This window comes from Ranitomeya imitator, chromosome 1, assembly GCF_032444005.1.
Source record: "Ranitomeya imitator isolate aRanImi1 chromosome 1, aRanImi1.pri, whole genome shotgun sequence".
Taxonomy (NCBI): domain Eukaryota; kingdom Metazoa; phylum Chordata; class Amphibia; order Anura; family Dendrobatidae; genus Ranitomeya; species Ranitomeya imitator.
The window spans coordinates 281,213,524-281,235,439 of NC_091282.1; the positions used below are offsets into that span (position 1 = coordinate 281,213,524).

General features: G+C 46.5%; 1 protein-coding gene across 1 annotated transcript in view; it reads left to right on the plus strand.

Annotated features, from left to right (window-relative positions):
- The first annotated feature begins 3,562 nt into the window (after positions 1–3,562).
- Positions 3,563–21,916, plus strand: part of NOC4L (nucleolar complex associated 4 homolog) — a 36,712-nt gene continuing 18,358 nt past the window's right edge. The window contains exons 1-2 of the mRNA XM_069756072.1: positions 3,563–3,752; positions 11,892–12,012. Coding sequence (XP_069612173.1) covers positions 3,606–3,752; positions 11,892–12,012 — 268 coding nt within the window. The 5' untranslated portion in view covers positions 3,563–3,605. The remainder of the gene's footprint in view (positions 3,753–11,891; positions 12,013–21,916) is intronic.

A 21,916-nucleotide genomic window follows, 5' to 3' on the forward strand; every position in this document is an offset into this window, starting at 1 on the left:
GTTTTGCGACACATGCGTCGTTTTTTGCCGAAATTTGGACGCAAGAAAAATGCAACTTGTTGCGTTTTCTTGGTCCGACGCTTGCGGCAAAAAAGACGCATGCGTCGCACAATGCAACAAACAAAAACGCATGCGTCCCCCATGTTAAATATAGGGGCGCATGACGCATGCGTCGCCGCTGCGTCGCCCGACGCAAACTAGCATAACGCTAGTGTGAACGTAGCCAAAGCCATCCACAACCTGTCTCCTCCATACATCTGTGACCTCGTCTCCCGGTACTTACCTACCCGCAACCTCCGATCCTCACAAGATCTCCTTCTCTACTCCCCATTTATCTCCTCTTCACACAATCGTATACAAGATTTCTCTCGCGTATCACCCCTACTCTGGAACTCTCTACCACAACACATCAGATTCTCACCTACCATCGAAACCTTCAAAAGGAACCTGAAGACCTACTTCTTCCGACAAGCCTATAACCTGCAGTAACCACCGATCCACCAAACCGCTGCCTGACCATCTCTACCCTCGCCTACTGTATCCTCACCCATCCCTTGTAGATTGTGAGCCTTCGCGGGCAGGGTCCTCTCTCCTACTGTACCAGTTATGACTTGTATTGTTTAAGATTATTGTACTTGTTTTATTACGTATACCCCCTCCTCACATGTAAAGCGCCATGCAATAAATGGCGCTATAATAATAAATAATAATACTTAGGTTGGTGTTCTCGTGTCAGCAGCATTTACTACGAGCAGGGAAATTAAGACAGGTTCTGCACATTTACCATCTACTTAAAAATCAGAGCCGTCTCTTTTTTTCATGGACTTTGGAATTAGTGCAGTGTGGGCAGCCCTGATGGTGACCCCGCGCAGGGCCGGCGTCAGCACCCGGCGCACCTGGGCAAATGCCGGGTCCCTGGGGAGAGAGGGGGGCCCACTCACGCTGTCATAGATACAGCTGGGAGACCAGAGCAGGAGAACATGCTCTCTCTGCCCACAAAGTCACTGCTGGCTGCATTCTCTTAACCCCTATGTGCCAGCTCTGACACAAGCATCTTCTCAGTCAGTCAGTGCAGCCAGGCAGGCACACAAAGGGGTTAAGAGAAGGCAGCCAGTGTGACATTGTTTGTGGGCGGAGAGAGCATGTTCTCTGGCTGCAGTGCTGAGCTGAACTTTCGTTCGTTATGGGCAGCACGGTGGCGCAGTGGTTAGCACTACAGCCTTGCAGCGCTGGGGTCCTGGGTTCTAATCCCACCCAGGACAACATCTGCAAAGAGTTTGTATGTTCTCTCCGTGTTTGCGTGGGTTTCCTCCGGGCACTCCGGTTTCCTCCCACATTCCAAAGACATACTGATAGGAATTCTAGATTGTGAGCCCAATCGGGGACAGTGATGATAATGTGTGCAAAAAACTGTAAAGCGCTGCGGAATATGTTAGCGCTATATAAAAATAAATATTATTATTATTATTATTATAACTTATCAGGCAGATTCCGGAGCTCCTACCAGTGACTGAGTGAGTGCTATGATATCCAGCAGTGGTTGCAGATGGACTTGTGGCTCAGTCTGCTGCTGTCTGTCTCCGCTGGCTAAAAATGTGGGTGATGTCTGGAGGAGCAGCTGGTGGGGTGCAGCCTGCAGCCACCCAGCTCTCCCAGAATACATGCATGCTGCACCAAACCTGCACCAGTGGGGTAGGAAGAAGCTTAACCCCTTCCCATCTGTATGAAGGTTATTGCTAAACCTTAAAGATAACAATCCGACACGCATAAATGGGGTTAACCAGATGCCAGGAGGAAGGGGAGCTGCTGCCATGGATAAAACTGAGCTGTGGGCTGTACATTGGGGCCCCGTGGCCCCAGGCTGGTGACTGGAGGGACTCTGCCCAGTGCTGGCATGTGGGTGATTTCTGCTCCGGAGTCTCAGCTTCTCTCCTCCAGGTCACACTGTGCAGTCACAGCAACATTGGTTGTGTCTGTCCAGGTCCAGCAGCTGCCACTGCTCCCACCAAGGACATGGCATCACTTAACCCTTCCCCTGCAGCAACCGGCAACAAATCCACATTATTCCTTGATTAAATCAGGTTCCAACCCAATAGAGGAGCAGACATTTCCTGCTGCCATTAGGGTCCGGGAGGGGGTGACATTGGCTGCCCTGCTACTCTGTAGTGGGGGGTGACAAGTGTAACATGGGGTAACGATGACGGAGAAATGCACAGGATAATAGTGAGCGCAACAGAGGGCAGTGTATGGTATGGAGCAGTCAGGGGGTGGGCTGCAGGATCCCCCCATACTGTACATGACTGCTCGGAACAGGGAGGCGTTTAATGAGGTTCTAATGACGGGGCACTAATTGGGTCATTAGGGTTTGTGGAAAGGATTCAGCATCAGGTCCCTCATTAATGCCCGATCCGCCTGTTACTTTGTAGCACAGATCTGTTGGGGCCGCAAAACCAAACAACGTTTATGTAGAAAAGTCTTTGTTTCATAGAAAAACTCAAAACAGAAAAGATTTTCTGATACAACGCCCTGCTCACGACACTGCACAGCACCTCTCCTGTATATATACACTGCACAGCACCTCTCCCCCTGTATATATACACTGCACAGTACCACTCCCCTCTATATATACACTGCACAGCACCTCTCCTGTATATATACACTGCACAGCACCTCTCCCCCTGTATATATACACTGCACAGTACCGCTCCTCCTGTATATATACACTGCACAGCACCTCTCCCCCTGTATATATACACTGCACAGTACCTTTCCTCCTGTATATATACACTGCACAGCACCTCTCCCCCTGTATATATACACTGCACAGTACCTTTCCTCCTGTATATATACACTGCACAGCACCTCTCCCCCTGTATATATACACTGCACAGTACCTTTCCTCCTGTATATATACACTGCACAGCACCTCTCCTGTATATATACACTGCACAGCACCTTTCCTCCTGACCTGTATATATACACTGCACAGTACCACTCCTCCTATCCTGTATATATACACTGCAGAATTTACAATAGCTATCACTCATGTAAGAAGTGAAATCTGGCATTGTACTATACATTTCTCTGCCGTATCTGTGCATCATAAATCGGGGTATGTGTTAAAGGGGGGGGGGGCCCACTGAGACTCTTTTGCCCCGGGGTCCTCGAAAACCTGGAGCCGGCCCTGACCCCGCGCCTCAGTGTGTGCCATATGTATACCCACAGGGCAGCGCAGACCCTCCGCACACCAGGCACTTGGCATAGCAATCAGGTTTTGTGAAACTGACAACCTCCCAGATGATCTTTAGTAAAGGGGTCGGTCTGGAGACAAGCTATTGCTCTCTGCTATCAGCCATAACAAAGTATCCTACACTGGCATTCTCGATGACGTCTCCACCACCTCTGCTTTAGCTGACACGGCTCCAATGCTGGACATGTGTATATGTGGGGGCTGTTTCACCTCCTAGCATCTCCCCGCTCTCGCACACAACAGCCGGCGGATAATACCAGACCCATTGCTGTGTTCCTTGGCCATGCTGTAAGCCAGCCGCGCATGCGCATCAAAGAAGGCGGCTACAGCCTCCACGTGAGTCACGTGACCAAACATGGCGGCGCGCAAGGTAAAACGTGCAAACCGGCTCCGGGGCAAGGACGGCGACTCCGTGAGGCAGGAGCTGGACACGAAGCTCAGGGAGGTGCTGCAGAGCCGGGCGAATGCCAACTATGTGTTTGATATCCTCGAACACCTTGAGGTAAGAGAGAATGTGAGGCGGTGATGTGCGAGTCCTGTGCGCCTCCATTACCCCACTGCAGACTTGTCCACAGTCCTCATTGCCAGGTCTGTGCTTGGCGTACGGCTAAGAATGGCTTCTGGGGTCTCACAGAAAGGGACTGCAGGCATTGGTGGGAGTGATGGGACCTCGGGGACCCCACTAATTTCTGGATCAGTGATGTATTGTGCCCCCTGTTAGCTAATTGGAGAGAGAGGAGTGGTCTCCTAGGGACGACCCTTCACATGTGCACGAGTGTGGTCTGGAGGGTCGGATCTGGTGGGAGAAGCCCCCCATTAATGAATCCTGGCCTGATCTGTGGTTTTCCCTAGCTCCCATTCCATCACTCTACAAGATCTGCTTGTGTGGCTTAGTATGCTAATGGGGGAGGGAGACCTTGCCAAAAATCAAAAATACGCAGTGTTCATGGGGAAAATGTGCAAAATTAGATTAGGGACATTAAACGCAATTACACAAAGGGCCAAAATTAAACTTTGACAAAGTCGTGGACCAACCTTAATATTTAGTAATGAAAAGTCTACAATTGAGGAAGCTTCTTATAAAATATAACATTGAACCTCTTCATATGTCAGTAATTAGAGGTTACTTCATGAACAAAGTACATTTTAAGTAGAAGATATGGATAAGTTCACACTAGGTGGTTTTTTGTTTTCTTTTGCCTGCAGCAAAATCTGATCTTTTGGCAGGAAAGAGGCTGCAGAAGAGACTTTTTTTTTATTTTTTATTCGTGTTTGATAGCGTTTATGGCATGCTTGATTTGTCTTCTGCATGCTGATAAAGTTTAGTGTTGAGGGGAAAAAAAAGCCCTATTCCATAGAATCATATTCTGGCACAAAAAAGTAGCAAAACCTGTGAAAAGTGACATGCTCTATGAAAAGAAAAAAAAAGTGCAAAGCACAAAATCCTGAAGCTAAAAAAAATAAAATAGGAAGCTGGGTGCATGAGACGTCTGAAATATCAAACTTTGCTAGTACTGTACACTGTGTGCAGAATTAATAGGCAAGTTGTATTTTAGAGGATTATTTTTATTATTGATCAACAACTATGTTTTCAATCAACCCAAAAGACTCATAAATATCAAAGCTTAATATTTTTGGAAGTTGGAGTGGTTTTTTTTTTTAGATTTGGCTATCTTAGGAGAATATCTGTTTGTGCAGGTAACTATTACTGTGCAGAATTATTAGGCAACTTAATAAAAACCAAATATTCCCATCTCACTTGTTTATTTTCACCAGGTAAACTAATATAACTGCACAAAATTTAGAAATAAACATTTGACATGCAAAAACAAAACCCCCAAAAATGAGTGACCAATATAGCCACCTTTCTTTATGATGACACTCAGCAGCCTCCATCCATAGATTCTGTCAGTTGCTTGATCTGTTTACGATCAATATTGCGTGCAGCAGCCACCACAGCCTCCCAGACACTGTTCCTAGAGGTGTACGGTTTTTCCTCCCTGTAGACCTCACATTTTATGAGGGACCACAGGTTCTCCATGGGCTTCAGATCAGGTGAACAAGGGGGCCATGTCATTCATTATTTTTTCTTCTTTGAGACCCTTACTGGCCAGCCACGCTGTGTAGTAGTTAGAGGCATGTGATGGAGCATTGTCCTGCATGAAAATCATGTTTCTCTTGAACGATTCCGACTACTTCCTGTACCACTGCTTGAAGAAGTTGTCTGAGAGTTGAGCTTCACTCCATCCTGAACTCGAAAAGGTCCCACAAGTTCATCTTTGATGATACTAGCCCATACCAGTACCCCACCTCCACCTTGCTGGCGTCGGAGTGGAGCCCTCTGCCCTTTACTGATCCAGCCTCTGACCCATCAAGAGTCACTCTCATTTCATCAGTCCATAAAACCTTTGAAAAGTCAGTCTTAAGATATTTCTTGGCCCAGTCTTGATGTTTTATCTTATGTTTCTTGTTCAAAGGTGGTCGTTTTTCAGCCTTCCCTACCTTTGCCATGTCCCTGAGTATCGCACACCTTTTGCTTTTTGTTACTCCAGTAACGTTGCAGCTCTGAAATGTGGCAAATGGCATCTTGGCAGCTTCACGCTTGATTTTCCTCAATTCATGGGCAGTTACTTTGCACCTTTTTTGCCTAACACGCTTCTTGCGACCCTGTTGGCTATTTGCCATGAAACGCTTGATTGTTCGGTGATCACGCTTCAAAAGTTTGGCAATTTCAAGACTGCTGCATCCCTCTGCAAGACATCTCACAATTTTGGACTTTTCAGAGCCCGTCAAATCTCTCTTCTGACCCATTTTGCCAAAGGAAAGGAAGTTGCCTAATAATTAAGCACACCTTATATAGGGTTTTGATGTCATTACACAACACCCCTCCTCATTACAGAGCTGCACATCACCTGATTTACTTAATTGGTAGTTGGCTCTCAAGCCTGAACAGCTTGGAGTAGGACATCATGTATAAAAAGTATCGTGTGATCAAAATACAACTTGCCTAATAATTCTGCACACAGTGTAAAACGCAGCAGAAAATGAGCATAAAAAATGCCTAGTGTGAACTTAATCTAAGAGTCAGAACACCTATTCGGAGCATTGGGCAATGACGTACGTAGAAATGATGGGACCTCATAGCAGAACTTCTAATTCCGTATACTGATTAAAATTATATCTTGGGTGAAGAAAGCTGTATTTTTGTTCTCGGGTAATTATTGTTAGAAGTTTTCAGCTAATGATATGCCCGAGCTCTGGGGCAGGACTGTAGGCAGAGTCTTATCTTCCTGTTCTAAGCCAGAGAAACCAAGGAAAGACCTTCCCACAGGCCGCACCGAAGCACAAACCGGTCTCTGGTCTTTCCGTGGTACTGTGGCTTAAGGTACCGTCACACTAGACGATATCGCTACCGATCCGTGACGTTGCAGCGTCCTGGCTAGCGATATCGTCCAGTGTGACAGGCAGCAGCGATCAGGCCCCTGCTGTGCTGTCGCTGGTCGGGGAAGAAAGTCCAGAACTTTGTTTCGTCGCTGGACTCCCCGCAGACATCGCTGAATCGGTGTGTGTGACACCGATTCAGCGATGTCTTCGCTGGTAACCAGGGTAAACATCGGGTTACTAAGCGCAGGGTATCCCTGCAGCGTCGCTTAATGTTAAGGGGCCTTTAGAGCAGGAAGAGGAGACTCTGCCTACAGTCCTGCCCCACAGCGAGGGCATATCATTAGCTGACAACTTCTAAAACTGATTACACAAGAACCACAAGATTGATTTCTCCACGTATCATTTTTAATCAGTATAATGGCGCCAACTTGGCAGTGTCTGTAGTTTACTTAACAAAATCCTGCTGACAGGTTTGCTTTAATATTCGATGGAGTTAAAAAAAGCAATTCTCACAACTTTGCACCCCTTACAAAGTAATTTTCCTCCTATTAAATTGTGATGCCAACAAAGTGCCCCCCAAACACAGTAGGATACCCCCACATAAAAAAAATACCCACTTCTCATTTTCCCCCTGCTCTTTTCTCGGCTGTGAGCACTCTGAAGCTTTTCAGTGCCTGGCACAATAGGTGTGAGATAGTGACGTTATCACGCCTGTCCTGCTGAGACATAAGAAAAGGGGGGGGGAGTGGACGGCTTCCTCCATCCATCATTACTGTCAATTGTATTGGCATCCATCTAGATCTATGTGTCTCCATAGTTGGGCATCATAATATTGAAAACCAATTATGTGGGTTTTTTGTTTTCTCCAAAACCTCATGTACAGGGTGGAGCGCGGTAATTTGCTGATTTGGGAATGAAATAAAAAAATTATGATCATTAGAAAAATTTATTTTATATTTTAATTATACTGAACAGTAATGGAATTTTTAAATTACATGGTTTTAAATAGTGTATCTGGCAAATGTCGACCTTCGCTATCCACACACTGCTGCATACGTTTTCTGAAGTTTTCATGAACTCTAACAAGCATGTCCACTGGTATTCTGCCAATTTCAGCTTCAATATTGTTCCTTAGGTCTTCCAAGGTGTTGGGACGGTTGATATACACCTTAGACTTTAGGTAACCCCAAAGGAAAAAATCGCATGGGGCTAAATCTGGTGAGCGTGCTGGCCAGTTCACATCTCCCCTCAAAGAGATAAGCCGTCCAGGAAACATTTGCCTCAAACAATACATGGTAACCCTCGCTGTGTTTGCAGTGGCACCATCCTGTTGGAACCATGTATCCTCTAGTTCCATTGCCTCAAGAGCCGGCTGAAAATAATCCTGTATCATAGACAAGTACCGTTCGGAGTTCACAGTTATGGCACGACCATTATCCTGAAAAAAGTAAGGACCAATGATGCCTACTCGTGATATGGCGCGCCACACAGTGACGCGGTCCGAATGCAGAGGTCTCTCGTGAACTTCTCTGGGGTTTGTTTCACTCCAGTAACGCATATTTTGTTTGTTTACACACCCACTGAGGTGAAAATGTGCCTCATCAGAAAAAAACACAATTGCGTCACGGGGTATCGTTGCTAACATGTCTTCACAAGAGGTCCGCCGTGTCAAATAGTCCCATGCTGACAAATGTTGGACCACGCACATTTTATACGGGTGAAAATTCAGTTCATCATGAAGAATCCGGTGGAGAGAACGTCTTGAAATGCCAAGAGCAAATGATTGCTTCCGAGCAGAGCGTTTCGGAGATTGCAGTACTGCTGCTCTAACTCTCTCGATGTTTTGTGGTGTTGTAATCCTTCTCTCAGGTCCCCTTCGTACACATGACACATTCCCTGCTGTTCTGAATGCATTCACCCAATTTACAATTGATTGCCGTCCAGGAACACGTCCGCGTGGAGGAACAGCGAATTGTAAACGAAAAGCACGCTGCACTGCAATGATCGAGTGGGCATTTGAAAAATACGCTTCAACACAAAATGACCTCTCCTCACGTGTCCACTGCATGATGGCAACTGAAAGGCAGAGGAATACAAATCTCCCATCAGCCACTGTAAGCCACACCCACTCTCCCCTCTCTTCGACCGACAGTGCCGCCACAGCATGCAGTGCAAAAAAGCAAATTACCGCGCTCCACCCTGTATTTATAGCTACAGTACAGGTCCTTCTCAAAAAATTAGCATATAGTGTTAAATTTCATTATTTACCATAATGTAATGATTACAATTAAACTTTCATATATTATAGATTCATTATCCACCAACTGAAATTTGTCAGGTCTTTTATTGTTTTAATACTGATGATTTTGGCATACAACTCCTGATAACCCAAAAAACCTGTCTCAATAAATTAGCATATCAAGAAAAGGTTCTCTAAACGACCTATTACCCTAATCTTCTGAATCAACTAATTAACTCTAAACACATGCAAAAGATACCTGAGGCTTTTATAAACTCCCTGCCTGGTTCATTACTCAAAACCCCCATCATGGGTAAGACTAGCGACCTGACAGATGTCAAGAAGGCCATCATTGACACCCTCAAGCAAGAGGGTAAGACCCAGAAAGAAATTTCTCAACAAATAGGCTGTTCCCAGAGTGCTGTATCAAGGCACCTCAATGGTAAGTCTGTTGGAAGGAAACAATGTGGCAGAAAACGCTGTACAACGAGAAGAGGAGACCGGACCCTGAGGAAGATTGTGGAGAAGGACCGATTCCAGACCTTGGGGAACCTGAGGAAGCAGTGGACTGAGTCTGGTGTGGAAACATCCAGAGCCACCGTGCACAGGCGTGTGCAGGAAATGGGCTACAGGTGCCGCATTCCCCAGGTAAAGCCACTTTTGAACCATAAACAGCGGCAGAGGCGCCTGACCTGGGCTACAGAGAAGCAGCACTGGACTGTTGCTAAGTGGTCCCAAGTACTTTTTTCTGATGAAAGCAAATTTTGCATGTCATTCGGAAATCAAGGTGCCAGAGTCTGGAGGAAGACTGGGGAGAAGGAAATGCCAAAATGCCTGAAGTCCAGTGTCAAGTACCCACAGTCAGTGATGGTGTGGGGTGCCATGTCAGCTGCTGGTGTTGGTCCACTGTGTTTCATCAAGGGCAGGGTCAATGCAGCTAGCTATCAGGAGATTTTGGAGCACTTCATGCTTCCATCGGCTGAAATGCTTTATGGAGATGAAGATTTCATTTTTCAGCACGACCTGGCACCTGCTCACAGTGCCAAAACCACTGGTAAATGGTTTACTGACCATGGTATTACTGTGCTCAATTGGCCTGCCAACTCTCCTGACCTGAACCCCATAGAGAATCTGTGGGATATTGTGAAGAGAAAGTTGAGAGACGCAAGACCCAACACTCTGGATGAGCTTAAGGCCGCTATTGAAGCATCCTGGGCCTCCATAACATCTCAGCAGTGTCACAGGCTGATTGCCTCCATGCCACGCCGCATTGAAGCAGTCATTTCTGCCAAAGGATTCCCGACCAAGTATTGAGTGCATAACTGAACATTATTATTTGATGGTTTTTTTTGTTTGTTATTAAAAAACACTTTTATTTGATTGGATGGGTGAAATATGCTAATTTATTGAGACAGGTTTTTTGGGTTATCAGGAGTTGTATGCCAAAATCATCAGTATTGAAACAATAAAAGACCTGACAAATTTCAGTTGGTGGATAATGAATCTATAATATATGAAAGTTTAATTGTAATCATTACATTATGGTAAATAATGAAATTTAACACTATATGCTAATTTTTTGAGAAGGACCTGTATTTTACAATGTGTTGAGGCACATTTACACAGGAAAGTATTGGCGGGGAAGGGGGAGCGGCGGCTGTGACATACGCACCTGCTCCTGGCGAGGTCCCTGCATCTCCGGTCTCCGGGCGCTGACGGCTTCTTCCAACGTTGAGCGGTCACGTGGTACCGCTCATTACAGTAATGAATATGGAGCCGACTCCACTCCCATAGGGGTGGGGCCACAAATTCATTACTGTAATGAGCGGTAGCTGTGACCGCTCAACGCTGGAATAAGCTGTCAGCGCCCGGAGAAGACCATCAGGGAAGCTGCCAGGGACCGCGTCGGGAGCAGGTGATCACTGCGCGATATTCACCTGTCCTACGTTCCACCGTCGGCGCCGCTGTGTCTTTCGTGTCCTCTGCAGTGACGCTCAGGTCAGATGGCGCGATGACGTGGTTAGTGCGCGCCCTCTGCCTGAACAATAGTGCAGAGGACGCGGAAGACACAGCAGCGCGGGAATGAGGACCGGTGAGTATTGCAAGTGCTGAGGGCCTGAGCGACGAGAGGTGAGTATGTCATTTTTATTTATTTTTTTAATCGCAGCATATGGGGCAAATGTCTGTATGGAGCATCTTATGGGGCCATAATCATCATTTGTGCAGCATTATATAGGGCAAATATCTATATGGAGCATCTTCTGGGGCCATAATCAACGTTTGTGCAGCATTATATGGGGCAAATAGATCTATGGAACATATTATGGGGTCATTATTAACCTTTATGCAGCATTATATGGGGCACATTTTAATATGGAGCATCTTATGGGGCCCATCAAGAACTGAGGGGCTCCTGATTCAATATGGATATTCAAAAACACTTAACCTACTGATGTCTCAATTAATTTTACTTTTATTGGTATCTATTTTTACTTTTGACATTTACCGGTAGCTGCTGCATTTCCCACCCTAGGCTTATACTTGAGTCATTAAGTTTTCCCAGTTTTTTTGTGGCAAAATTAGGGGGGTTGGCTTATACTCGAGTATATACGGTAATACTATCTGCCTGTTTGCACAAGCCGACCATGATATTAAATGAACGCTGACTTGCTGTATACAAGTCGATCAGCAGTTGTTAATAACCTGTTCAGACCAGAATTTTGGGGCACAGAACAATTGCTAATATTAGACATAGGGAAAACTGATTTTCAGCACTCCAATCCATCGGCCAGGTCAGTAAGCCTGCAAATCTTTACCGCCTAGCACTCCCGGCTCTTGTTATGATTAGCCGGCTCCTGCTACATTGTGTGTGCACCACTCTACAATGATGATATTACTCTGGCCTGGTTATCCAAAAGATGAGCTGGAAGCGAAATACTTCTGCATTAATCTCTCCTCTGCTTCGGTATCCTACACATCAACCTGTCATGAATGGTGTGTATTGTTTGCCTCCTGCAGTCAGAGAATGAAGATGACATCCTCGCTGCAATTCGGACCTGCTCAAAACTCTTTGAATCTTTACTTGAGAAAGGAGAACTCCACATTGGCGACCTTCCAGCTGAAGACGAGAGCTTGTCAGGTGAGCACAACCTTCAAAGCTGCAGTAGAGTGAAACAACTCCATGCTGTTCCATTGATGTAAGGAAGATGGATCTAATCAAGATATAGCAGGGGAACCTTTCTCAAGTGTTTCAGTAGAAGGCATGACCTGACTGCACGAATGCTGCCGATTATTTGCCGGTTTGTGAGAGCAGCTCTGTTTTGAACTAATCTTTGTAACCAATGTCCAGATCGTACAGGTTATTCTGGTTAAATTAAGAGAGAAACTATTCAGCGGGAATAGAGGATTTCTTTTAAAAGTAAAACTTATTTTTATACTTTGAATAAATGTTAAGTTAAAATACTGTTAACAGGACCTACTAGTTTCAACAGTCTCGTCTGATCATAAGTAAGACGGATTGTTGAAACTAGTTGGTCCTGTTAACAGTATTTTATACTGCCTTGCTATGCATTTTTGGAGTTTTTTTTATACTTTAATAAGGTTTACATATAAGAGAAGGCCTCTATTCCCGCTGGATCGTTTCTCCCTTCCTTTTTTTTGTACATGTGCAGCTGCTCTGACTGGATCTGTGAGTGGCTTCTGACAACTCCATTTCTCCTACTCCACACTATTTGGTGAGCTGATCTAACAATTTTTTTTTTTATTATTATTATTATGGTTAAATAACTAATAAAATTGATCCAACGCACAACAGAATGACAGGTTAGGGAATTAAGATCTTTCATTGTGAGATGCGCTTGTGTAGTGCTAGGCAGCCCGCCTGATTTAAGAGTATGGGTGTCCATAATAGGCTGTAAGCCAGACACTGCGCTACATTTATCGGTGTGACTGATGCCCTAAACAAGCCTCATCTGTGTGCGTTTAAAGTACTAGGCATCCTTTCCTTCTGTGAATAGCAGGCTTTTGATTGGTTGTGATATCAGTATTTAGCACCTGCACTGCCTCTGCCTTTGTTATAGGGGTCTGCTGCATCCTTTAGTGGTTTAGTATTGTCTAGCTGTTGGTAAATATCCTAACTGTTAGGCTATGTGCACATGTAGGAAGGGTCCCTGCGGGTTCTCCCACAGCGGATTTGATAAATCTGCAGGGCAAAATCGCTGCGGTTATCCCTGCAGATTTATCACGGTTTGTCTTGCGGTTTCCGCTGCGGGTTGTTTTACTATTGATGCTGCATATGCAGCATCAATATATGTTAAAAATAAAAAAAAATGGTTATACTCACCCTCTGACATCCCGATCTCCTCGGGGCTGCACTTGGTGGTCCGGTTCCAAAGATGCTATGCGAGAAGGACCTTCGTGCCTTCGTGGTCATGTGACCGCGACGTCATCGCAGGTCCTGCTCGCATAGCAACCCTGAGACCGGACGGCCACTTGCAGCGCTGAGAGGTGAGTATATCATTATTTTTTTTATTTTAATTCTTTTTTTTTTTTTAAACAAATATGGTTCGCAGGGCCTGGAGGAGAGTCTCCTCTCCTCCACCCCGGGTAGCAACCGCACATTATCCGCTTACTTCCCGCATGGTGGGCACAGCCCCATGCGGGAAGTAAGCGGATCAATGCATTTCTATGTGTGCAGAATCGCTGCGATTCTGCACAAAAGAAGTGACATGCTGCGGATTGTAAACCGCTGCGTTTCTGCGCGGTTTTTCCCGCAGCATGTGCACAGCGGTTTGCGGTTTCCCATAGGTTTACTGTAAACGCAATGGAAACTGCGGCGGACCCGCAGCATCAAAATCGCTGCGGTTCCGTGGCAGAAATTTTCCTGACAAAAACCTGACATTTATTCAGTCGCCATGACAGCACAACGAGAGAGGGGATTCGCCCTTCAGGGACAGGAAACCTACAGACATAAAAAGGGCGGCACCTCTCTCCCACGTCAGTTTGGTTTCCTGTCCCTGACAGCGGAACCTCTTGCAGACAGGCCCTGACAAGAGGGTCGAAGTAAGAAGACTCCCCACTCCTGGCGGCCCGGTACAGGTAGCGGGGGTCCCCTACCTCGGCCCGTCCAGGGGGCAGGAAGCACCACACGGCAGGGGCACTGCGCGGTGTAGGTGACAGCAGGAGGAAGCAGCCTCTGATAGGCTAGCTTCTCAGGCAACCGCACATACCTATGGAGGTGCTTGGCTACTCAGGGTCCCGGGAGTCACGCTGGTCCGGGCGGGGACGCGGCATTGGTCCGGGGGGTTTGCTGGCGTCCTGGTCCGCGTGTCGGCTTGGCGCCGCCGCCGCGTCCTGAAGGGGGCGTGTCCGGATGACGCGGCTGGGCATGCGCAGTAGCGTCATCTCCGGCTAATGGCGACGCCCAGCTGCGGTATCAGTCTGGGCTTCAGGGAGGGGTAGCGCAGCACAGCGGCAGACGGTTTAATGGCCACCTGGGATTCCCTGCTGGCCCCCATCCGGGGGCGGTACCTTGGGGGTATTTAATGCGGCAAGCTGGGATAATCAGAGTTCCTCACCCATTCCATAATGGAGTCGCCAGAAGGAACTACCAGCCAGCAGCAGCAGGAGCCGCAGCAGCTGTCAGATAAGCCTCGTAGAAGCTCCCAGCGTCGGTCTAGTGGCAGTAGCCGCGCTGGTGGAGCTAAGGAGGCACGGATCTCTATACCAAAATCCTCAGCCCGTAAAGATTTGCCGGCTTCGAAGGATCCCCCATCTACGGTACCACTCATTACTGGACGGGGTAAGTGAGCTTCGTGAAAGTCCACTTAGTGATGGTTGTGTTCCCCTTGTCTTTTTTCCTCTATCAGGGGAGGAAAAGTTTGTCCAAAGCCAAACATAGGCAGTGTGCCGAATGTGCAGAGCCGCTTCCAGATGGACATTTGAGGAAGTTATGTAAAATATGTATTCAACGTTTACTGGAGGAGGAGGCGCCTGATCTAACCTCTACAATAAGAGAGATGGTGAGACAGGAAATTAAAGGTGCCGAGAGATCCAAATCTCGGGGGGCAGAAGCTAAAAGGTCATCCCCTTTATCTGAGGTAGATTCGGGTGAGCTGAGCTCAGGGTCTCTTCCGTCCACTTCCTCCTCTGAGGATCAGGAGTCTGCTCGAGCCTGTTTGTCCCTAGAAAGGGTTAACCATCTGGTCAAAGCAGTTAACAGCACAATGGGGATAGAAGATACCCAATCGGAATGTTCCATTCAGGATGTTATGTTCAGGGGTATTGAGCGAAAATCCCGAAGAGCCTTTCCAGTGATTGACAAGATCAAATCGTTAATCTCAAAAGAATGGAAGAAACCAGAAAGGAAGGGGTCGCTTCCGCCAGCCTTTAAAAGACGGTATGTATCCCTTTGAAGAAGCGGCTTCGTCCTCATGGGATAAAGTCCCGAAGTTGGATGCAGCAGTCGCTAAGGCATGCAAAAAGTCGTCTCTCCCCTTCGACGACTTGGGAAATTTGAAAGACCCGTTAGATAGGAAAGCCGACATCTTCCTTAAGGGAGCTTGGGAGACTTCAGCGGGGTCTCTGAGGCCAGCCATTGCAGCCACTTGTACCGCTCGATCCTTGATGGTTTGGTTGGGTCACCTCGAAGATCAAATCAGAGATAAAGTCCCTAGGTCGGAAATATTGTCCTCTATGTCCACAATCCAGGATGCCGCAGCCTTCCTCTCAGATGCTTCAGCAGATTCGGTCAGGTTGGCCGCCAGGTCCTCGGCATTATCCAATGCAGCCAGGAGAGCACTATGGATAAAATGCTGGCCAGGGGACTTACAAGCTAGAACAAAATTATGTAGCATTCCTTGTGAAGGGGCTCACTTGTTCGGACCAGTCCTAGACGAGCTATTGGAAAAAGCAGGGGATAGTAAAAAACGCTTTCCCTTCCTAGGAAGACCCTTCTACAGACGGGACTATAATAGAGGATGGTCCAACCGCAGAAGACCATATAGAGACTCCAACAGAGAATCTACTAGATATGACAACAGCAGAAGAAGGGGTAGAGGATTTATGTTTAATCCTTCACGAGAGGTTAAGAAACCACAATGACTAGCGGACCAGGTGGGGAGTAGGCTTTCGGCCTTCTACCCAGCCTGGGTGCAGATTACAAACAATCCATGGATTCTAGGCATTGTGGAGAAAGGCCTAACCTTAAACTTCCACCATACTCCTCGGGACAAATTTATGTTAACACCTGTTCGTTCCTCCTCTACAGAGCAGTTGGCACTAGAGTCTGAGGTCCGGGAGCTCCAACAGAAGAATGTTCTAGTCAGAGTCCCTGCAGGCGAGGAAGGTAGGGGGTTTTATTCCCCTCTGTTCCTGGTCAAAAAACCTGATGGTTCATATCGCACCATTATTAATTTAAAAGGCCTGAATAATTTTCTGTTCATACCCTCCTTCAAAATGGAGTCGGTCAAGACAGCAATAAAATTACTCTTTCACCACTGTTTTATGGTTGTCTTAGATCTCAAAGACGCCTATTACCATGTACCAATTCATATTGATCATCAGAGATTTCTTAGGGTGGCGGTCTCACTAGCTGGCACAGTAGAACACTTTCAATATCAGGCACTTCCGTTCGGAGTCGCAGTTGCACCCAGGGTGTTCACAAGAATCATGGTGGAGGTTATGGCGCACTTGCATGAACAGGATATATTAATAGTCCCGTACCTGGATGATTTGCTAATTGTGGGTCATTCTGAGTCGCATTGCTCAGACCAACTACAGAAAGTTATGGATGCGTTACACAAATTGGGCTGGATGATCAATATAAAAAAATCGCGCCTTCAGCCCCTAAAAGTACAAGAATTCCTGGGATATGTTAGACTCTAGTCAGCAGGAATGTCGCCTGCCGGACACAAAAGTTGCTAAGATTAAGCATTTGGTCACCAGGGCAATAAATAATCGCTTAGTATCAGTCAGGGGTGCGATGTCAATCTTGGGCTCTCTTACGTCCTGCATCCCGGCAGTTCTCTGGGCACAGTTCCACACGAGGGCTTTACAGTGGGACGTGTTACACAATTCCCGTCGCCTAAATGCTCACCTCGACAGTAAATTCACACTTTCTGCGGAGACTGTACATTCGCTTGGTTGGTGGACTCACACTTCGAATTTACACAGGGGGGTCCCTTGGATAAATCACATATCTAGGGTGCTGACTACGGACGCTAGCCCCAAAGGGTGGGGGGCTCACTTAGGGGAGGATTGGGTTCAGGGACTATGGTCTCTGTCTGAACAGGACTCTTCCTCCAACTTGAAAGAACTGTTGGCAGTAAAACATGCCTTAAATAGATTCCTTGTACCCCTACAGGGTCGACACGTCAGGCTTTTGTCAGACAATCGGGTAACTGTGGCCTACATTAATCGTCAAGGTGGCACGCGATCCAGTACATTGATGGAGGTCGCAAATCATATCTTTCAGGTGGCCGAAGTACATCTTCTCTCCCTGACGGCGCTTCATATAAAAGGAAGTATCAACACCAAAGCCGACTATCTAAGCCGCAACATGCTCAGACAGGGGGAGTGGTCGTTAAATCCAGCCATTTTCAGTCAGATCATCCAGTTATGGGGTTGTCCGGAGATAGACCTTTTTGCCAACAGAGGGAACAAAAAATTACATCAATTCTGCTCCCTAAATCCAAAAGACAACCCATACGCTGTGGACGCTCTGCTGATATCTTGGCACTTCAGGCTCGCGTATGCTTTTCCCCCTCTAAATCTAATTCCCCTAGTCCTGAGGAAGATTCGGGAGGACAAGGCCCGGGTAATCTTGGTAGCTCCATTTTGGCCCAAGAGGGCTTGGTTTCCTTGGCTGAGAAAGATGTCTGTCTGCCAACCATGGATTCTTCCAGAGCTACCAGATCTGCTCTCCCAGGGACCAGTCCTCCATCCTCAAGTAGCCAACTTACACCTAGCGGCATGGAACTTGAGAGGTCCTTACTGAGGGGGAAAGGATTCTCTCAGAATCTGGTTAATACTCTCCTTAAAAGTAGAAAACCATCTACAACGGGCATTTATGTGAGAGTATGGAGAAAATTTTTATCTTTTTCAGGGGCTCAAATTGACCAAGAACCATGTATTAACCAGGTTCTTGAATTTTTACAAAAAGGCCTGGAAATGGGCTTGGCCACAAGTACTCTTAGAGTTCAGGTGTCAGCGCTGGGAGCGTTATATAATCTTAATTTAGCCAGTAATCACTGGATTGCTAGATTCTTTAAAGCAGTCACCAGGTCTAGACCAATTATTAAACAAAGGTTAGTCCCATGGGACCTAAATTTGGTACTCTCAGCCCTGACGCAAGCCCCATTCGAGCCCATTGATACTATTCCTGTGAAGATCCTGTCAAGATCCTGTCAATCAAAACAGCCCTGTTAGTTGCTCTCACATCTGCTAGGAGGGTTAGTGATCTGCAGGCACTCTCCAGACATCCACCATACATGCAAGTTAGGGAGGATAGGGTCATATTAAAACCCGATCCCCTATATCTGCCTAAAGTTGCGTCTAAATTTCACATGGTTCAGGAGGTAGTCCTTCCCTCCTTTTGCGCCAATCCTACTAACGATAAAGAACGTAAATTCCATTGCTTAGATGTGAGGAGATGCCTCCTTAGATATATTACAGTTTCAGATTCCTGGAAAAAAGATAACTCTTTATTTGTAGCCTATCAAGGGGTAAGGAAAGGTCTTAGAGTATCTAAAAACACTCTAGCCAGATGGATTAGGGAGGCAATCTCTCTCGCTTATACCGCAGGTGGCAACGAAGTTCCAGATGGTATAAAGGCACACTCCACGCGAGCCATGGCATCTTCCTGGGCGGAGAGGTCAGAAGTGTCAATCGAAGACATATGTAAGGCGGCCACATGGTCTTCCCCTTCTACCTTTCTTAGACATTACAGATTAGATCTGGGTAGTTCCTCAGACCTTACGTTTGGGAGAAGAGTGCTAGAAGCTATTATCCCCCCCTAAAACCTTTCGTCTCTGAAAGTCTCTCGTTGTGCTGTCATGGCGACTGAATAAATACGTACGCTACTCACCTGGTAGCAGTGTTTTTTCAGGAGCCATGACAGCACCCTTAGATTCCCTACCCTATGTTTTGGATAATTCAACACCCTGTTAATCTTGAGTTAAAGTTTATATTCACTTGCATAATAAAAAGTATTTTTGTATATACTGCATCTGTGTTACTGACCAAGGTGGTCCTCTCATGCTCTGGAAACAACTGACGTGGGAGAGAGGTGCCGCCCTTTTTATGTCTGTAGGTTTCCTGTCCCTGAAGGGCGGATCCCCTCTCTCGTTGTGCTGTCATGGCTCCTGAAAAAACACTGCTACCAGGTGAGTAGCGTACGTATTTCTGCCAGAAATCCGCATGCGTTTTTGACGCTTTTTTTGTGTGCGTTTTTTCCAAATGCATAGAATAGCGGGAAAAACGCAGAAAATCCGCAAAATTAATGAACATGCTGCTTTTTTACCTCAATGCGTTTTTTTTTTTTTTTTGCGGGAAAAAAATGCATCATGTGCACAAAACATGCAGAATGCATTCTAAATGATAGGATGCATAATGTATGCGTTTTAATGAGTTTTTGTAGCGTTTTTACCACGAAAAAAATGCAAAAAAAAAAGTGAAAAACCCTGAACGTGTGCACATATCCTAAAGAGAACCTGTCACAAGGAATAATGCTGTTAACCTGCACATATGGGGTTTATCTGCAGGTTAACAGTGTTATGATGCTGCCCGGCACCTGCATGCAGCCGAATGCAGCAGGGAGAAAATTATTTTATTCCCTTCCAGCGCTCAGTATTCATTCATAAGGGTGGGGCGGCGCCTGATTGTCACCACTCTGTGTACTGAGCGGCTGCTGTAACCGCACACCTGACCCTGACTGACAGCCGGCCGCAATATAGAGCTGGTGTTGGGGTTGGGGCCGCTTTGTATACTCAGAGTGGTGGCTGAACCGGCCCCACCCCTATGACTGAATACTGAATGCTGGTGGGGAGACTAAAGATCACTTTCGCTACGTGCAGGTGCCGGAGAGCATCATAATGCTGTTAACCTGCAGAAAAACCACATCTGCAGGTTAACATTATTATTCCTGGTGATAGGTTCCCTTTTAAAGTATATCTGTCACCACATTTGACCTATCTATACTATTAATATGGTCATACAGGTCACAGAATGCTGAAAAAAGTTATCCCTGGATGCTTCATACCAGATGCCTTGTTGATAAATCATCTATCACCTTATCTAAATGACCTCTTCCAGGCTATGGGGAGGACGGTGCCTTGAAGATTACTTTCTCTCCAGAGATTACCGTATTATACCTGATGGGGGAGTTACAAGTGTGATGTATAATGGTCGCTCTCTGCTCTCCTGATCTCACTGCAGAGCTGTGTGTGATTATACCTGACACATCTGTAGGTTCCTCTGAGCTTCAGCTTCCAGGCAGACAGGGTTGCAGTATTGTTACAATACAGCAGAGCTGAGAGAGAAGCAAACTATGTGTCTGTAAAAAGACAAATTCCAGTTCTCCTGTTCTGTTAGTTACTTGTCTCACACTGATAACTCTGCCTCCAGAGCTTATTTTACATAAAGAGGAGTTATCTCCAGGCAGCCTCATCCTCAGAGCCTGGAAGAGGTTATTTATGTAAAGTGATAAAAGATGATTTCTCAACAACAAGGCATCTGATATGAGACACACAGCTAGGACTCCTCGCCAGTCTATAACCTGTATGCCCATGTTAATAGGTTAGATGGGTCCAATGTGGTGACAGATTCCCTTAAAGTGTTAATCCTGCTTTATTTGGAGCAATTTGAATATTTGGTCATATATTCTGCCTATGATGTCTGGCCTGCTCTAACTGATTCTTGACATCGCCTTGGTTTAGAATTTTTAACGATTGTAGATTTTATCTCTATTAATTCTCCTTCTGACATACGTATTGTAACATGCAGAGGTGTGCTTGTGGCCCTCCGCCACAGACTTGACATAATGAGAAAATGGGTGTCAGTTGAATAGTCATTGATTTGGACCGGACAACCCCTTTAAATAAGTCTGCAGTTGCTCAGTGTGTCTGCAGCTTATGAATCCCCCAGCACACACACTGTCCACTTCGGGGATTTGCCAGTTTCAGATCTGGCACTGGAGGGTATGTATGAGTTACACATCCTCCCATGCAGTGTGTGAGGCCTCGCTCTTCATACACTTGTTTGGAGCAAGGCTGCGCACACTGCCCAGCAGTATGTATAACTCGTGTATAATGTCTGAAACCGGCGAATTCTTGCAGCTCAGTGCACGCACGCTGCGGGAGATTCATATGTCTGCACCGGACAACCCCGTTAAAGGGAACCTGTCGCCCCCAAAATGGAGGTTGAGCTAAGCCCACCGGCATCAGGGGCTTATCTACAGTATTCTGGAATGCTGTAGATAAGCCCCCGATGTATCCTGAACGATGAGAAAGAGGTTAAATTATACTCACCCAGGGGCGGTCCCGCTGCGGTACAGTCCGATGGGTGTCGCGGTCCGGGGCCTCCCATCTTCTTACGATGATGTCCTCTTGTCTTCACACTGCGGCTCCGGCGCAGGCGTACTGTGTCTGCCCTGTTGAGGGCAGAGCAAAGTACTGCAGTACGCAGGGCCTCTCTGACCTTTCACTGCGCCTGCACACTGCAGTACTTTGCTCTGCCCTCAACAGGACAGACAAAGTACACCTGCGCCGGAGCCGCAGTGTGAAGACAAGAGGACATCATCGTAAGAAGATGGGAGTCCCCGGACCGCGACACCCATCGGACTGTACCGCAGCGGGACCGCCCCTGGGTGAGTATAATTTAACCTTTTTCTCATCTTTCAGGATACATCGGGGGCTTATCTACAGCATTCCAGAATACTGTAGATAAGCCCCTGATGCCGGTGGGCTTAGCTCAACCTCCATTTTGGGGGTGACAGGTTCTCTTTAACCTTTCTAGTTAGTTCTTTTCAGATTGAGTTAGAAGGCTTA